This window comes from Dromiciops gliroides, chromosome 6 (genome assembly GCF_019393635.1).
Source record: "Dromiciops gliroides isolate mDroGli1 chromosome 6, mDroGli1.pri, whole genome shotgun sequence".
NCBI lineage: Eukaryota > Metazoa > Chordata > Mammalia > Microbiotheria > Microbiotheriidae > Dromiciops > Dromiciops gliroides.
In genome coordinates, this window is record NC_057866.1 from 108992126 (window position 1) to 109009142 (window position 17017).

Here is a 17017-nt window from a genome sequence, read left to right on the forward strand (position 1 = left end):
AACCTACTGGAAAAAGCCCTTGCTGCTGCCCCTCCCTTCTCTGGCTGGGATTCTCTCTCACCTTCCCTTCCAACATTATATCTTCCCCTAGCCTATGGATAAGGTCATATTGCTCTACTTTGGCCCAAGTACCTCAAGAACCCTCTAGGAAGAGAAGTGCCCTGCCAACCACCCTTCTGAACATTAACTTAGCTCTTACTCTGACATCCTGAGGCATCCCTGGGGGGAATCCTCCTTGGGCCAGTGGCATGTGGTTGGAATAATTGTAAGGATGCAGACAGCTGGAACACCCTCTCTGAAAGCCCAGTGCTATTGGGATGACAGGAAGGCTCAAAGAGAGGGCAATTAGTGTCACCAACCTAGGTTGGTTGGTTAAGCACTTGGATTAGTTAGTTAGAGAACAGATGAGAGAGGAGGGGAAAAGAGGAGATTCAAGGGCAGGGGGAACAGATAATAGGGCTTGCTCTATTTTCTAGAGATAAGGAAAATAAGGGGATGACCAACAGGATGGGAGGAGGATGTGGAAAGGATTAGAGCAGCCAAAACAGAGTGGAAATCAAATTATTTAGGACAGAAATGGTCCCTAATTGGCACAGGGTCTCACCCATTAAACTCTGACCTAAGCAAGAGAAAATCTCCCCCCTCCCAGATTACTGGAATCAGAGCCTATAAAGTCCAAGGTACCAATTAAATCATAAAATGATTCCATTTTATAGAAAGAAGGAAGAGTTAGTTATGATGTAATGGGGGAAAATAGTGGATTTTAATCTAAGGACCCAAACTCTATTCCTGGTTCTGCTACTCATTATGTGACCTTGGGGAAATCCCTTGAAGTCTCTGGGGCTCAGTTTCCCCTACCATAACATGAGGAAATTGTATAGGTCTTTAAGGCCCCTGCTAGTTCTGTATATGTCCATCAACAATTCAATGAGATTTCATTAAGTTATTTACTGTGCATCAGGCACCATATCAGGTGCCGAAGATACAGGTACAAAGAACAAAGCAACCTCTGCTCACAAGAAGTTTACATTCTAATGTGAGAGACAACAGATACATATATAGATACATACAACATAAAAGTAAACATGAGTAAATATGTGCTTGTAGTTAAATATAAGGTAGGCTATAGTAGGTGAGGAGGTCAAGGAAGGCTTCTTGCAGGAGATTGCGCTTCCATTTCATCTTAAAGGAGGAGAGGGGTTCTAGGAAGTAGAGAGGTGAAAAGAGAGGGCATTCCAGGCCTAAAACCCAGTGAGGGCAAAGGTATGGAGATGGGGTGTCATGTGGACAGAGAGGTCAGTTTGGCTAGGTCACCATGCATGAGAGAGGGTCCTTACTATCCAATGAGGCTGGGAAGATAGATCTGTGCCAGGTCATGAAGGGCTTCAAACGCTAAGCAGAGTTTAGGTTTAGCTTTGGTTTGCTTTGGTTTTTAATACTAGAATGAATAAGGAGCCTTTAGAATTGATGGAGCAGTGGGGTCATATCATCAGATTTGCAAGTGAAGAAAATGACTTTGGCAGCCGTGTGCAGGATGGATTGTAGAGGTGAGATGCAAGACAGGAAGACGAGTTAGGAGGCCATTTTAATAGGCCAGGCAAGAGGTGATGGGGGCCTGAACTAAGATGATGGTTGTGCATGAATAGAAGAGTCTGATGCAAGAGATGATATGGAAATTAAAATAGCAATATTTGGGAATGAATGGATGTTGGGGGCAAGGGAAAGAGAGCGGAGCCAAAGACAACACCATGTTTGTAAATCTGAGAGACTGGAAAGGGCCAATATTGTATGAAGATCAACTATGAATGACTTAGCTAGTGTCAGCAAAACAATGATCCAAGACAATTCTAAAAAACTTATGTTAAAAAAAAAATGTGATCCACCCCCAGAGAAAGAACTGAGAGAGTCTGAGTGCCGATTAAAGCACACTTTCTCTTTGCCTTCTTTATTTTTCTTGGGGGGAGGGGAGGAGGGGGTTTCTTTGTCTTCTTTCACAACATGACTAATATGGAAATATAAGTTTTGCATAACTGCATGTGCATAACCTATATCAAATTGCTTCCCTTCTCAATGTGGGGTGGGGAGAGGAAGAGAGGAAGAGAATTTGAAACAAAAAAAAATTTAGGGATGTGAATTGTTTTTACATGTAATTGGAGGGAAATAAAAAATTAATTAAAAAACCAAATAGCTATTGAATTGAACTGAATGTTTGTTGATTTGGGTACAGAAAAGTGGGCAGAATGGAAGAGAAGCCCTGTGTCCTTAACCCTACACACTGGATAAAGTCAAGTGAGACTCTTAACATCTCCCATTCTCCTCTAACAAGTTCCTTCCATCTTCTTTCTTGACTTTCCAGGTATTTCGAGCCAACTAATGAGACAATACAGAGGCTGCTATACAGAAAGAACCCAGGTACAAAAATGACAAGAGTTCTCTGTGCCCCAAGTGAGCCTAGGGACAGAAACAAGGAGAGAAGATGATCTTTGAGTCCCATCCAGCCAACCTTATCTGTGAGGAATGCCTAGCTAGTTATTTATCATCTTTAAAAAAAAAAGATAATATATTTGGAGTAGATAATGAGCCAAGCTTTGCCAAGGTTCAGGAGGCATAGACATCATTCATGTGAGAGCAGCTCTCTGGCTCAGAAGTTGCTTAGCCCAGCATAATAAAAGCTAAGTATTGGAATGAATTTGGCATTGGATACCAATTACATTCTTTGCCAAGATGATAAGAAATGAGTGTGCTATTAGCATTTCCAGCTACTGCATTCCTTATGTGCCCCAAAGTCCAAGAGAGCCTGGCCTCAGGACAGCTGTCCATTCTTTAAGACAAAGAACTCCATCCCAAGAGTGACAGCTCCTCTTCCTCTGGGCAAGACCCTACTCAGTTGAAATCAAGGATCCTCCTGTTTCCAACATGGCATAGAGTGGAGAAGAGGAAGATGACATTACTAAGTAAAGGCAGTCACATATGAACGGTGGGACTGGGAATTTCCCTGAAACAGCAGAATACAGCCCTTGGCAATGGCAGATTTAATTATATAGAAAGCTTGCTCCAGGCCCAGAGTCAAATGATATGAATTACTTAGCTGAATTCAAGATGAGCTGACTCGAACCTGGAAGAGGTCATTCTCTAGGGCTTGTATGTTAGGAACAGATGGAAGGGAAGAGAAGGGAGGAAGAAATCTGTGAAAACCCAGGAGAAGCATTCAGAAGAATCAACTGTAATTAGGAAGGGGAAGAGTTTACAGGCTCCTGAGCCCTAGGGAAGCCCTATAATCTAATGGGGAAAATCCTAGATAGGGAATCCTATATTCTGTTTATGCCACTAGCATTCTAGTGGGATACTAGTATACTTTACTAGCTCTGTTACCTTGGAGTGGTCATTTCATCAGGAGGCTGTATGCATACCGTGGAAAGTAACCCTTTCCACAATAGTATTTTCCTTTACAATATTTACTTTCCTGGGTGATATTGGGCAGGTCATATAACCTCTCTTGGCCTCACTTCCCTCATTGGTAAAATAAGGGTCTGACCTAGATGGCCTCTGAGGTCTCTTCCCAGCTCTATGATTCCATGACCTCTCGTCCTCATTTTCCTGATCTGTAAAATGGGAATAACACTCCTCCTGCTACAATTTCCCAGGACTCAAATGAGATAATATGTAAGAGCTCTGTAAACTATACATTGTTCTAGAATGTTATTATAATCCTATCACTCCTTCTGTGTCTCCTTTGCTGGATCTTCATGCACATCATGCCCAATAGCCCCCATAATAAATAAGACGTTCTCTGCTCCTAACATATATAACCCTTATTCATATATCACTAACTTAAACTTAATCCTATTCTACTTAATTCATGAATACAATTAGTGACACCCATGAAATCACAATAAGCTGAGCAAATGCCAATTAATTTGAGTAGATGGTATCAAAATTATGATCACACCCAAGGCTCTATTCTAGGTCTTCTCTCTATATACCACTTCACTTGGTGATCTCATCAGCTCCCATGCTTTCAATTATCATCTCTATGGATGGCTCACAGATCTACTTGTCCAGCCTAACCTTCCTCTTGACCTCCAAGCTTGCATCTCCAACTGCCTATTAGACATCTTAAACTAGATATCCCTTAGGCATCTTAAACTCATCATGTACAAAGCTGAACTTCCTAACTTCCCTATTACTGTTGAAGGAACTACCATCTTCCCAGTAACCCAGGCTCTCAGTCTAAGTGTCTCAACTCCCCACTCTGTCTTAGTCCCATAGTCAATCAATCTTCATCTTGTCATTTTTACCTTTTTGATATCTCTCATATATGTCACCTTTTCTCCTCCAAAACTACAACCAGCGGGGGCAGCTAGGTGGCGCAATGGATAAAGTACTAGTCCTAGTTTCAAGAAGACCTGAGTTCAAGTCCAGCCTGAGACACTTGACACTTACTAGCTGTGTAACCCTGGGCAAGTCACTTCACCCCCATTGCACCACCAAAAAAAAAAAAAAAAGACAAATAAAACTACAACCAGCCTGGTACAAGCCCTCATCTCCTCATGACTGGATGAGTATAATAACCTGCTAAGGGGGGAGTCAATCAGACCAGAATGGTTTAACTTTGTACAGTTCTTTATTGATAACAAATCACAAACCCTGCCATCTTCTCTCTCTCTCTCTCTCTCTCTCTCTCCTCAACTCTGCTCCTACATCATAAACTGCTTATTGGACGTTTCCACTTGAATGTCTTATATCTTAAATTTCATATGTCCAAATTGAAACTCATTATCTTCCCCTCCCCCCTCAAAAAACCCCCTTCATCTTAACTGCCCTATTTCTCTACTATCCTGTTAGTTACTGAGGTTTACAACTTTGTATTTAACCCTTCACTCTTTCTCACCACTATCCCACCACACCTCCATATTTAATCAGTTGCCAAGACCATTTAGTTCTAGTTTCCCTGTTATGTCCCTCTTTGAGCTCTGAAAGCTTTCTCTGAAATTACATGGGCATGTATAACTGGAGACATGAGGTCAATGGCTCCTCAGCTGGAGCAGGAGGGGAAAGCACAGCTATCCATCCCACTCCTATACATAGGTAAGACATAGATCTTGCTCTCAAGGAGCTTATAATCAAATGAAAGGAAAGAGAGGACAAGGACACAAAGAATTTTGCCACAAAAGAAAATGAGTCTTCAAGTGCCAAGGAGTTTACAAGTGCTAAGAAATTTGAATAGGAAGAGATCACTTTTGATTTGGGGAGTGGGAAGACCAGGGAAGGCTTCATGAAAGAAGTGGCCCTTGAGTTGGGCTTTGGAGAAAGGGAGATAACTGCCAATACCCCTTGTAAGAAGGGGGTGGATGCTGGAGGTAAATCATACCATCTCAGAATCTCCAAACTGGAAGACGTTTCAGAGGCCAGCTAATCTATCCTTCCACCACAGGCAAGGATCCTGTATAGCCTTCCATATCCCATCTTTCCCCAAGTTTTGTCTTCTCCAGACTAAATAGTCCCATTTCTGCATGTGGCATGGTTTCTAATCACCTCAAGAATCTACCCTCCTCTGAAAGTGTCTTCCTGAAGCTTATCAGAGTCTTTTCTCAAATATGGGGCCAAGAACTCAACACCAAACTCCAGGTGCAATCTGAGGCAGGCAGAAGACAAGGGAGAGTTCGCCTCCCTCCAGATCCTAGACTTCTGTTTATGTAGTCAAAGCTTACACAGAACTCACTTCTGTTTGACCTTTCAGTTACTTAAAACTCCAGATTCTCTCCCCATACACACACACACACACACACACACACACACACACCATGAACTGCTTCCTAGCCAGGTCTCCCCCATCTGATAGTTCATACATTCGATTTTTTTAAACCTCAGAGCAAGGCTTTACATCCATCCTTACAAACTTGTCTTGTTAGCTTCTGCCCATCATTCTAATCTGCCAAGACCTTTTTGGAGGCTGATTCTGTTCTGGGAAATGTTAGTTATCTTTTTCATCTTCTCATCATCCCCAGAAGGGTTTTTTTCCATGCCCTTGCTTTTTTTCTTTGCCCTGATGTCATGCCCTTGACATCTCACAGACTTCTTCCCACACTCTGGGGAGAGCAAGTACTTGGGCACCCCAGGGCACACCTCCTGTCCTGCAGCAACACTTGCCACAGAGCTCATCCTCAGTCTAGATTCAGATAGATTCAAAGGAGCTCCAGTTTCTAAGGACTCCACACCCCCGATAAGGAATGAGTGCTCTCTACACCCTATGACTTGCTATAGCCTGGGAAGAATTGGAAATATTCGGTTTGAAACTCAAAATATTTCATTTGGAAATTTCATCCCTGACCCTAGCCCCATCCCACCACCTCCTCTACCACCACCACCACTCCCACAGGCCTTGAAGGAGTTTGGGAAAAAGAAAGTTTTGATCATCTCTCTGGCTGACATCATTTGGAGTGACTCACTCCCTTGCTCATTCACGCATCCCTGGCCCTACCAGGCCCCTCTTACACTATTCACAGAGAGGAGCAGCTGTTCTCAATGTGTGCATAGCTATTGACAACTCCATGTGCGTCAGAAATCAAATATCACTCCCAAAATTCAACCGAGCCCTTGTGGTACAGGTGTAATTCTGGCCGCCAAAGGCTAATACCTCTATTTACACTTATAAACAGGCTTTGTCTCCAAAAAGAGGCTGTTTCTGTCTCCTTCCCCCTCTCTTCTTTGCCCCTCCATCCCTCTTTCTTACCAATTCTCCGATCTCCCCTCCTCTCTTCCTCATCTTCTCTCTCTGTCCTTTCCTGTCTCTGTCTCTCTGTCTTCCTGTCTGTCTCTCTCATCCCCTCCTTCCCTCTCTATGGTCCTTAAAAGAGAACACATAAAAGGAACTGGAAAGGGGCAGGGGTGGGAGAGGGAGAAGGAAGGAGGACAAGCAGAAGAGAGATTCCAGGCATGAATGGGGTGGAGCATGACTGGGGTCCCTCCTAAAATGGCAGTGCCAGGGAGGGAGTCACCAATGAAAAAGGAGCCTCTCATTTATAGAATGAGGGTATAGGCTTCCATGGCCTCTCAAGTCCCTTCCAGCTCTGATTCTAGTATCCTCTGGACTCTTACCCAGTGTCTAAGCTGGAAGGGCCCTTAGGGATCATTTAAGCCAACTTGCTCAGGTTAAAGGAGGAAATGGAAGCCTAGAAGTCCTTGCCCAAGGTCTTACATGGGGTTGGTAGGAGATCTGGAACTGAAACTTATCCTGCTTTTAAAATCATAATAATAAAGAAATGATATTGATAGAACACAGACTGAAGCATGCTATTTTTCACTGTCTTTCATGTTTTCCTTTATTCAAGTTTTCTTATATAAAATGACTAATATGGTACTGATTTACATAATTGCACATGTATATCCTAGATCTGATTGCTTATCACCTTAGGGAGAGAAGAGGGGAAGGAGGAAAGGAGGGATAGAATTTGCAACTCCAAATTTTAAATAAAAAGATCAATTATTCAAATAATAATAATAACCTGTTCCCCCCCAGCCCCTGATGCTTTCCTTTTTCTCCCTTCCCCCCTCACTTCCATCGCCCTCCCTTGCCACCCACCAGCCTACATTCTAATTTGCCTTCTCCAGAGCTAGAGAAATAGACTATTAAGGACTGGGGTGGGGGTGGGGAGCAATCACCCAAGTTCTCAGGCTAGAGGGAAAGAAGAGAGTATTCAATCAAATCCGTATTTGCGTAGGAGAGTCTTGTATTATTGCCATTATTATCGTTGTCACCATCATAGACAAAGTTCCTTCCTTCCTGGCAGGTGGCTTCTTCTGTGCTTTTTTCACAGACATGACCAATACTGGACATCTCTAGCAGACAACACAACCACAAGGAGCATGTGCCCAATGTACAGGGTGACCCAGCCCCCTACCACAACAAAAATGTCCAAGCACCTACTTTGGGAGACTATCCCCTGCCTCTAGCCCAGAGAAAACTCAGCCCCACCCTAAATCCTGAGCTAAGAAAAGATGGTGCAGTAGAAAGAGTGTTGGACTTAGAACCAGGAGATCTGGGATGAAGCCTTAACCCTGCTACTTATCAACTCAGTGGCCTCTGGGAAATTCAGTTCCATTTTCTAGGCCAGAGTTTCCCCATCTATAACATGAAAGAATTGGACATGGTGATCTTTAAGGTCTCTTCCATTCTTTATGGTCTCTGATCCCTCTCCTTAGCTGCATGACCCTAGGCAAGTCACTTAGCCTCTTTTTGCCTCAGTTTCCTAAAGGGTCTCATGACTTCATAGACTCATAAAACCTAAGAGCTGGAAGGCCCCTCAGAGATCAGTCCCCTTATTTTGCAGAGAGAGGATCTCAGGACTTCAGAAGGGAAATGAGTTACCAAGGTCACATAGGAAATTGGTGCTCAAGCCAGAATTAGAAACCAATTGGATGTACTCCCCAGTCCAGTGTTTTTTCCATACTGCCTCATCCTTCATCCATCATTCCCATTCACTCTACCCCCATATCTTCACTGTTTCCACCACCAACCACCTGCCAGTCTCACCTTTGCTATGATACGGCATAAAGGAGCTCCTTCCTGGGTCAGGCTGAACAGGTTCCCTGTGGTAGACTCGGCAGTGTAAAGATTGTCTGAAGTATCAATCTTTCTCACCAGCACCTGAGCACCAAGAACACATAACATGCCAGTTACTCGTTTCTTGAAAAAGCAGTGTAACCCAGTTAAGACTTCAATCCCCTTCCTCCAACTCAAAAATATTGTCCTAGAAAAGATGGAGAATCACAAAGCATTGACTGGCTGGGATAAAATGAACGTCTCCATACAGGATACCTCAAGTTTCTGGTTTCAGTTTCCTTAAGTGGGATTTACTGCCAGGGATCATGAAGAACAGAAAAGAAACTGGGTTCTTTTTCTTCTAATTCCCTGTTACAAAATATTACTTCAGGGGCCAGCTAGGTGGCACAGTGGATAAAGCACCAGCCCTGGATTCAGGAAGACCTGAGTTCAAATCCGGCCTCAGACACTTGACACTTACTAGCTGTATGACCCTGGGCAAGTCACTTAGCCCTTGTTGTCCCACAAAAAAAAAAAAAAGATTACTCCATGGGGAGAAAAAGAGAAGGATATATTTAGAAATGAAGGTGATATAAAAATAAAATATCAGTAAATTTTCATGTTGCAAATAAAAAAGAAAAAGAAAATTCTAGTGAATCAGCAAATAAATTGAGATGATTAATAGCTATAATAAAGTAGAAAGATACAAAATAATTCCACAAAAATCATCACTGTTTCTATATAGTAATAACAAAAAGGAAGAATGATGATAGTAAGAGAAATATAATTTAAAATAACTACAAAATAAATTACAAATGTGAGAATCAACCGATAGACTCATGGCATATAAATATGAATATAAAACACTGTATAATAATAAAAGAAAACAAATCATTAGAAGGGTATCCATTGCTCTTGGTTGGCTGATGCCAAAATAATAAAAAAGTATAATACCTACATTCATTCACAGATTTGGTGTCATACCAAATAACTAAGGGATTATTTTCTAGAACTAGACAAAATAATAAGAAAACATAGAATTTTTTTGATAGAAATAATGGAAAGAGAGAAGCCTATCTAGAGTTCAAACTGTACTACAAAGTAGTCTTTTAAAAAATAATAAATCAGTGGAATAGACTAGAGAAGCAAGAATCATAAACAATTGTGGTTGACAAACCCATGGAAACATTTGCCCTCCATGTCCAGACAGTTTGAGTCCCATTGGGAAAAGTGTGTCATGCACCAGCATGAGGAGTTATAGATATATCTGAACAAGCCATCAAGTGGCTCTCTAAGTTTGAGCTGCACCTGTTCACTCAATTGGGAATATGCAAACACACCTGGCTTTCCACCCAGCCTCTAGATACCAGCTCACTACCAAGTGTCCATGTTCAGACCCCACTCAGCCTTCCTGAGCTCCCTGTTTAAGACTAGAAGTCTACAACCCTTTCAGAAATAAATCAAATGTCTCCCAGGTCATGCCCTCAATTTCTTTTTTTTCCCCATCATCACCACTCCAAAGAAATCATTTAATTGTATTTAGATTAAAGTATACAGGGAATCTGACAAGTCCTAGTACAGTTTAAAGCTTTAATAGATTAAGATTAATCTTTGATAGCTTTGAGATACACTACAACTTTGGGGGATACCATGTATCTGTTACCTTGGAAATGAAAATAAAATATAAAAGCTTTGGTATTAAACTGACAGGAGTAATGCCAATTACCTCTGGTCAAGTAAGAATTTTCAACTCCCTCAGCCTTCTGTTACATCATGCCTCTTTGAACTAGAAGAAATGGGAGAAAAAGGCATACCTAAAAACCCAATGCCAAGGGACACTATGACATTCTCAGTCATAAGAAGAATGGAAAAAATTGTTTCCACAATCATTACTCCCATAGGGACTGCATTCACTTCCTAGCCAGATGCCACTTTCACTTCCCCTCAACCTAAACTTCAGGAGCCTGAAACTGTGAGGGCTACACTAAGAATATATGCAACTGTGGGAAAGACTTCCTGGGTAAACTGGAAATCAGTATGGCAGAAAATAGGTTTCAAGCAGCATCCAACACCATATACATAATAATTGCCATGAAATCTAAATCATAAGAGGCAACATGATAAAGAAATTAAAGAGAAATAGAAGAAAATACCTTTTATCACTATGGATAGGGGAGATTTTTAATCAAAAGATAGAGGTGACTATAAAGGTAGGTATATGCCCCAAAATGGGGTCACTGGGTCAAAACATGTGGATAGTCCAGTCACTTTTCTTGCATGATTTCAGAAAGGTTGGACCATTTCAGAGCTCCACTCATAATGCCTTAGCCTGTCTTCCCAGAGATCCTCCAACATTGAGTATTCAAATTTTCATACCTTCTTTATCATTTTGCCTGGGTTGCAATGAAAGTTAAGAGTACTTTCATATTGCATTTCTTTTACTATTGGTTATTTGGAGCAAGTTTTCAAATGGTTCTTTGTAGTTTTATTTCTATAGTTTCAAATAGTTATTTGTAGTTTTCTTTTCAAAACTATTTGGTTACCTCCTTTGATCCCTTAGCTAGTGGAGAATGGATCATGACATTTCTTTCAAATCCTTCTACATGTTGAATATCTGGCTGTTACCAGTGATATTTGGTGCAATTGTCCTCCTGTTCTGCTGTTTTCCTTCTAATTCTATCAGTTGGAGAGAGCCTTGATTCTGGAGCCAAAGAATCTGAGTTCAGATCCCCCTGACACTACCTATGTGACCTTGGTCAAGTCACTGAACCTTCTGGTGCCTTTGCTTTGTTATCTATAAAGTGAGGGGAGTAGACTAAGTGGGCTCTGAGGTCTCTGCCAGCTCTAGATATATGACTCTATTTTCATTGATTTTTATTTATTCAATAGCTTGTTCATTTTATAGAGACAAAATTGTCTGTTTTATCTTATGATACCCTTTTCCTAAAGGAAAAGGTTAGTCCTACCTTACAAAACTTCAACCCTCAGTGACCCCTTAACATTTGACTTCTTGGTTCCTGATTGAATGTCATTGAACAATGAATGGGCACATCACACATTTACGAATGACCCAGACCCATCACTCAACACCAGACCTGGGCTAGAAGCAGCTTCTATTCCACAGGCAGAGCCTCTGAGAACTCTAGGTCACCTGTGTACAACTCTGAATCAAGGTCATATGATAGGACTTTGGTAGAGGACCCACACATACAGTAATAGAGCCCAGAGAGCAATTCAAAACTGGGCAACTCAAAGTGAAAATCAGAAAAAAAAAGAGAGACACAGAGACAGAGACAGACACAGAGAGACACAGAGACAGAGAGGAGAGAGGAGGGAGGGAGAAAAAGAGTGGGGGAGAGAGAAGAGCAGAGAGAAAGGAGGGAGACAGAGACAGAATGAGAGGAGAGAGACAGAGAGGGGGAAAGAGAGAGGGATGGAGGGAGGGAGGAGAGGAAGAGAGAGAAAAGAGAAAGGGAGAAAGAGAGGAAAGAGACAGAGATGGAGACAGAAACAGAGAGTGAAAGGAGAGAGAGAAGAAAGGGAAAGAGAGGAAAGAGAGAAAGGGGAGGGGGAAAGAAAGAGGGGGACGGGGGGAGAGATGCCTGTGGCCCTGGATTCTGCAAAAAGCAGAATTAATAAAATGGATCTGTCATTACAAATCTTTGTAATGTATTCAATTCTTAGAATCCATTTTCATTATTACCGTAAGCAATGCCATATTAACCCTTTTGCATTAAAATGCAGATTTTGTCTATAATTGTCCTGAGCCCAAATGAGAATTATATGCTGTTCCTGATCCCTGTTTGCACTTAGTTCAGATTACCATCAAATTAAACAATCCAGCCCCAATGTCTTTTGCAATCATCCACTTATATGAAGATATTTATGGGAGAGATGACAATTTCATGTTAATATCTTTTCACACAGACTGTAATTATATACTAGAGAGGGATGAATGATTACAATTACTAGTACGGAACTTATATGTTGAAGGTCCTTTTTTTCAAACAGACACTTGTGAAAAGTTCAGACAGTTTGGTTTTTCCATTTCCTCAGCCTCAGTAGTAAAATTATTGAAGTGATAGAATCCTTTTGGTAGAGAAAACTTCTAGAAGTCAGCTGGTCCACTCTCTAGCCCCTATGAAGGAGAACATCTGAACCAGAGCAGAAAACAAAACTCCACATCTCTTGGCAATTTCTTTCACAGTAAAAGACTCTTACAGTCATCAGGTGCTTCTTAGAGGCTAACTTAAATCTCTCTTGCTGTGGTATTTAGAGTATTTTTAAAAGGTACAATATTAAAGTCTCAAATGTATATGTAAAATAGAACTAAAAGGCTTTACTCCTGTAACTTAAATAAACAGGTTACCAACTTAAGCCAATAGGTAGCTACTAAAGGCAACATTGATCAACTCTCTGCCAATAGACTCGAATATATTCGAGTATTTGACCATGTTACAGTTACAAATTTCTTCCATTCTAATAATTTTGGAGTTGTTTGAATCCATGCGGTTTGTAATAACTTGGTCTCATCCTGGAATTCCTGAAGCTATGGGGGTGTGTAATTCTTCGTCATGATTTAATACCTCAGAAGTATCTTTGATTTGTTTTCCCTTTGCTGTGATCCCAGGTTGGATTTACCACATTTCAGAGAGTCTGTGAACTTGGGAAATGGGGGGAGAAAGAATTACATCTTTATTTCTACTAACTTTAAACTGAAAATTAGCACTTCCTTCAATTATTTAAAAACATGATTTGAGAAAGGGTTCCCTGCGATCACTAGACTGTCAAAGATGTCATGATGCAAAAAAAAAAAAGATTAATAACCCCCGTGTTAAACAAATAATCCATTCTTGAGCTGCAAATATGATACAAGACATATAGCTACAACCAACTATCTAGAATTCTCCTTGCAAAAGTATTATTTCTTTGTTACTAGGGTCCTCAGGTGGTAGAGGAGAATCAACCTGGGTAGATTCACCCCTCCTTAAGCAACCAGTTGTCCCCCTTCCACCTGCCATTCCTGAAGGCTCACCATATTGGTGCCAAACTTGGTAAAGACACCCAATAGGCTTTCATTCTACTACAGCTCAGGACCCCCAGATTTCAATGATCCACCAGTCCCAGTTCCCCCAGTAGCAAAGTCAGAGCGCAGGTTGTGCCACCAAGCCCAGTTCCCCTTCACTTATTAGCTCCAAGCTTTCCAAACTGTGGTGAATGGGGTTGGGAGTTAGGGGGAAGTGAATAGAGACAAGACAATGGGCAAAAATCATTGAATATTTTAAAGAATAACTTTCATGGGGCAGCTAGGTGGTGCAGTGGATAGAGCACCAGCCCTGGATTCAAGAGGACCTGAGTTCAAATCCGGACTCAGACACTTGACACTTACTAGCTGTGTGACCCTGGGCAAGTCACTTAACCCTCATTGCCCTGCCCAAAAAAATAATAATAACAATTTTCACATAAATGCCTTGTTCACTTTTTCAACTAAAACTATGTTCAAATCAAAATCAACAAAAGCAGTACTTATGGGGAGAATCCATTCCAACTGACAGTGAAGCAATTATTTAATACAGTGTATGCAAATAATCTCAAATTTGAATTGGCAGGTGTTGAATCTCAATACAGGTGTGATCTCACACTTAAATTATATGTTTGAACATTGTAAAGGCTTTTATCAACAAATTGATATCTACTATATATGTTACTATATTTTTAAGGTTTATCTGTGAGTCAAAATAGGCTCAAGACACAGGTAAATTGAGGCAGCTAGGTGGTGCAGTGGATAGAGTACTGGCCCTGGATTCAATAGGACCTGAGTTCAAATCCAGCCTCAGACACACTTGGCACTTACTAGCTATGTGACCCTAGGCAAGTCATTTAACCCTCATTATCCTGAAAAAAAAAGTGGTACTATTGTCTCTTCTTCACTTATGCTTATTCCTTCCATTTCTTTTTCTCATCTTATTTCTATAACCAGCTATATGAAAACAGCCCCTGCCCTCAAGAAGTTTACATGCTACTGAGGAAAATCAATGTATGTATACAGAGAAGTAAATATTAATGGTATATAAAGTAGATACAAAATAATTGGAGCATAATTGCTCATCACCGTAGGAGGTAACCTTAAGCTAAACCTTGAATGGAACCAAGAATTAGTTCCAAGAGGTAGATGTGAAGAATTAGAGAATTCCCCAAGAAAAGGTACGGAGGCTGGAGATGAAATATCAGGCATGGGAAATGACAAGTAGATCAGTTTGGCTGGAATAAGGGATGCATGAGAGAGACTAATGGGAAATCAGGCTAGAGAGAGAAAAGCAAAAAACAAAAACAAAACAGGATGTTTGTTTTTTCTCATCCTTTCACTAATCCCTGTTTACTTTTCTGTAAGATGAAAGGCTTGGACCAAATGGTTTCTAAAAGCACTTCCAGCTCTGCTTGCCTGTGGACACTTCCCCGTTGCTCACAGCATCTGGAGCTGTGCCAGTAACATGAAGATCACTCAATAAATCTCTGATTGACTGATTGATTGGTTGATCGGTTGATGAACTCTGAGCATCAGAATGATGGGTGACTCAGCTCGAGGACCCTCAGCACCTGAGTGCGGTGAGTATGCTCATGGTGGTGGTGGCTCTCTGGAAGAATAAGCCTCAGAGACCTCACTCCCTCATCAAATCCCCATGCATCCCTTTTTCACTTTGCTTCCCAAGCAGTGGCAGGGAATCCAGTTACAAAAACAAACTTACCAACAAGGAGAGTGGTAAGACTAGAACATATCATTAAGAAAAGTCAAAAGCTGAGGTGGTTCCTTTAAAAAACAGGTTCATGGGCTCTAGCTTCATGATCTTGGGTCTCTTCAGGTTCCAAAAATTCTGCTTTTCCAGTTATTCCCCATCTGAGATGTTGAATTCCATTCAACAGACAATTAAAAGGTGCCACCTATATACAAACCACTCCCATGTTTAAAGCCTTTCACAATCTGGTTCTGATATATCTTTCCAAATAGGTTTCCCATCTCTTTCTTCATGGTTTCAGAATTCAGTCCAAACTGGCCTGCTCTCCATATGCAACATTTCATGTCCCACCTCCATGACTTTAGACTAGATACCACCTCATTCCCCAAGAGTAATGCAGCTTCTCTTTCCTCATTTCCACCTCTTAGAATTCCTAGCTTGTGTTACTTCTTACAGAAGACCTTTTCCTAATCTCCCTAGTTGTTAGCTTGATCCCCCTCCCCCCCAAAATTACTTTGTATAAAAGTTATATTTGCTTATCTATGTTTAGGTTGTTTCCCCCACTAGAATATAAGCTTCTTGAGGATGATCCCATAGAAAATGAGGGAAGTTGAGTCTATACCCTGACTGCCTCCCTGGGAATCTTGTGCTTTGACCTCCTGCTGAAGAGTATGCACAACCAGAGGCCCCTGTTTGCTCCTTTAGCCGTACTAATGGGGGTGAGGATGCTAAAGAGGATTACCCCACTCAGTAGAATTTAAGATGAAGGCCTTTTCTCTCTGTTTCTTTCTCTCTTCCTCTATTTCTGTCTCTTTCCCCTCTTTTTTCTTTCTTCATTTCCTTTCCACCCTTCTCTTCTTTCTCTCTTCTCCTGTCTCTCCTCTCCTCTGTCTCTTCCCTTCTCATCTCCTTTCCTCCTCTCTCATTCTCTCTTCTCCTTTCTCACTCCCTTTTCTATCACCCCCTCTTTTCCCTACTCCTTTCCTTCTCTCCCCTTCTCTCTTCCTCTCTCTTCTCCTCTTCTCTCTGCCAAGTACAAGCGGTCATCATGGCTCCATTGGTGGGATCATGACATGATAGTTGCTGCTTATGTCTTCTCTGTCCTACTAGACTGGAAAGTCCTTTACAGCAGGGAGTCTGGCTTGTTTCATCTTTATAGCATGATCTTTTTCTCTTTCTCTACCTCCAGTGCCCACTAGAAGTCCTTAGAGTTCAAAGCAATTCAGCAAATGTTTGTTTATTTGTGAAAGAATGAATGAATGAATGAATGAATGAATGAATGAATGAATGAATGAATGAATGAATGAGCGAACATTTATTCAGTACCTACTATGCACCACCTATGGTGCCACATGCTAGGAATGCAAAGCATAGCAAGGATCAGATTTTAATTCACCCCATTGGAATATATGTGGGGATGGATCTGAAGGGTCAGCCACCTTCTGAATTTTATCTCAGTGCAAAGGAATCCTGTGTGGGGAAACTAGATATATCTGCCAGTCAAACTCGTACATCCCCCACTCCCAGTCTCCACCCAGCCACTGAGCATCTGTACTGACCTGTATCTCCCGGGTCAGAGCCAATTCCAGTAGCTGGCTAAAGTAGTGGCCCACAGCACTCAGGGTCTCACTCACACAGGGCTTCATGGACTTCAGGACCTGCTCATCATCGATGTGGAGACACCTAGAAAACCAGATGGGTCAAGAGCTGGGCCAAAGCAACAGACCCCTACCTGGCAGGG

The 17017-nt window shown here is 41.5% G+C and overlaps 1 protein-coding gene across 1 annotated transcript in view; it reads right to left on the reverse strand.

The window, feature by feature from the left end:
• Nucleotides 1-17017, reverse strand: part of INSC (INSC spindle orientation adaptor protein) — a 168199-nt gene that overhangs the window by 66861 nt on the left and 84321 nt on the right. Inside the window, exons 5-6 of the mRNA XM_043973282.1 lie at nt 16836-16959; nt 8534-8647 (exon numbers count right to left, since the gene is read on the reverse strand). Of these exons, the coding sequence (XP_043829217.1) occupies nt 8534-8647; nt 16836-16959 (238 nt within the window). The remainder of the gene's footprint in view (nt 1-8533; nt 8648-16835; nt 16960-17017) is intronic.